The 1938-nt window shown below is 33.3% G+C and overlaps 1 protein-coding gene across 4 annotated transcripts in view; it reads right to left on the reverse strand.

Moving 5' to 3' along the window:
- The window catches only part of PCF11 (PCF11 cleavage and polyadenylation factor subunit), a 24476-nt gene that overhangs the window by 2448 nt on the left and 20090 nt on the right, over window positions 1–1938 (reverse strand). For all 4 annotated transcript variants that reach the window (XM_023511814.1, XM_003780858.3, XM_023511809.1 and 1 more), the window contains exons 13-15: window positions 1555–1710; window positions 1080–1172; window positions 537–572 (exon numbers count right to left, since the gene is read on the reverse strand). In XM_023511814.1, coding sequence (XP_023367582.1) covers window positions 537–572; window positions 1080–1172; window positions 1555–1710 — 285 coding nt within the window. The remainder of the gene's footprint in view (window positions 1–536; window positions 573–1079; window positions 1173–1554; window positions 1711–1938) is intronic.

Raw genomic sequence — 1938 nt, forward strand, 5'->3', positions numbered from 1 at the left:
CCAACTCCTGGGCTCAAGCGAGTCTCCTGCCTCAGCCTCCCAAGTAGCTGGGACCACAGGCGCCCGCCACAATACCTGACTATTTTTTGGTTGCAGCCATCATTGTTGTTTGGCGGGCCCGGGCTAGATTCAAACCTGCCACCTTAGGTCTATGTGGCTGGCGCCTTAGCCACCTGAGCCACAGGCGCTGAGCCTAAAAAACCTATTTCCATGATGATCTTTCTCATGTTCAGTTTTCCTTATAGTTCCCTGGGCCTAAGGGTCTAGTAAAAATCATCAAGATTCAAGTGAATAAAATTAGAATGATACAGAAATTTCAGAGTTTAAATTGTTTGCATATTACAAAAAATGGTATGTTGATGTATATCAAATCCTATCAACCTAGCACCAATATTTAGTGAACCCAAATGTTTTATCAGTACATAAAAACAGCTCAACATATTAATAATATTAAAATAACAAAATTTCTCTTATGCAAAAAATAACTGAAAGGTAAAGGTTATTCATGAGAACAAGCGCAATTACCAAAAACTTACATTTTGATAATCTTCATAACATGATGGATGATAAATCTGAAGCAAAAAGGAAAAAAAAGTAAATATAGGCACATTCATTTCTAATAAGCTATTCTGATAAGATTTGTCTTTTAAATTTTAACCAAAAAATAGCTGTCTTTGGAAAAGTGACAAAAATCATTTGGTCACAACAATGAATAAAGCCATAATTTTCATTGTTACCCAGAAATCTAAAATACTGATTTTTCTTTAAATTTGGTTGGCACAACATGGTTCATTTTCAAGACAGTACAGTTTTGATGAAGCAGCATAAATTTGTGATCAAAATAGTGTGGTTAGGCAGAACTAACTAGATTCAGAAGACTAGTCCTGGTTCTAGCATTAACTAATTATGTAACCTGTGTAAAATAAGTATAGAACCAGATGATTGTAAAGATTCCTTACAACAACTCTAAGATCCAATACTTTTTTATTAAGGCCAAAAAACAAGAACCTCCTTCCAAAGTAATGAGCTACTAATATATATACTAATCTTAACCCTTCCTTATAAAAGCTGAAAATTACCTTTCCATCTACTCTAATAGCATTTTTTAAATGCCATTCCTCCTCTTCTTCATCCCAGTATTGTTCAAATTGTTCTTGACAGATTTCACAACTCTAAAAGAGAATCATATAAAATTTATATAATACATTGAAACCCATTAAAGTACAAATATATAAACATTTAGTAAATGGAAGTAAATTAAGAGTGTTAAGATTCAAGTAATGTCCAATATAAAATAAGTTTCAAGGATTCTGTCAATCTTCCAGGTAAAAATAGTAAACATATCACTGCTATTGGTCACTGATATTTTCTACATTAGTTAAATTCAAAGCCAGAATGCAAGAGTAAACTTGAAGAGGAGAACTTGCAAGAAAGCTTATCATTAAAAAAAGGGATCTAAATAAAGTGATACATTTACCACTCTAGAAATGTTCCTGACTTAAAGCAAGTGAGGGATACTCCCAAAGAAATAAAATTTAAACATTCTTCTCTTACTTCAACTGCTCCAGCTGGTCCAGCAGGTACACTTTGGAACTCCTTTTCCTTAGCAGCCTCTTGAGTTTTGAGCACAACTTCCTCATGTACTTTTTCAAAAAACTGGCTCTTTGCACGTTCTTCCAAATCAGCTATTTCCTCAAATTCTATCCAGTCCTTACAAGAAATTGATTTAAATATTTCCATTTATTTCTAAACTTTTACAGCATGTCTCCAACCTAATGCCATTTAAAGGTAAGGATACAGTCTGCTACAACATGCATTAATATTATTTAAAATTACACTTTCTCTTTGAGCCCAATAGATAACATATAGCAACTAATGAACAATTAAGGTCTTTTTTTTTTTTTTTTTTTTTTGAGACAGAGCCTCAAGCTGTCGCCC

Source organism: Otolemur garnettii, unplaced genomic scaffold (assembly GCF_000181295.1).
Source record: "Otolemur garnettii isolate 467f Iridium unplaced genomic scaffold, OtoGar3 scaffold00001, whole genome shotgun sequence".
Classification (NCBI taxonomy): Eukaryota; Metazoa; Chordata; class Mammalia; order Primates; family Galagidae; genus Otolemur; species Otolemur garnettii.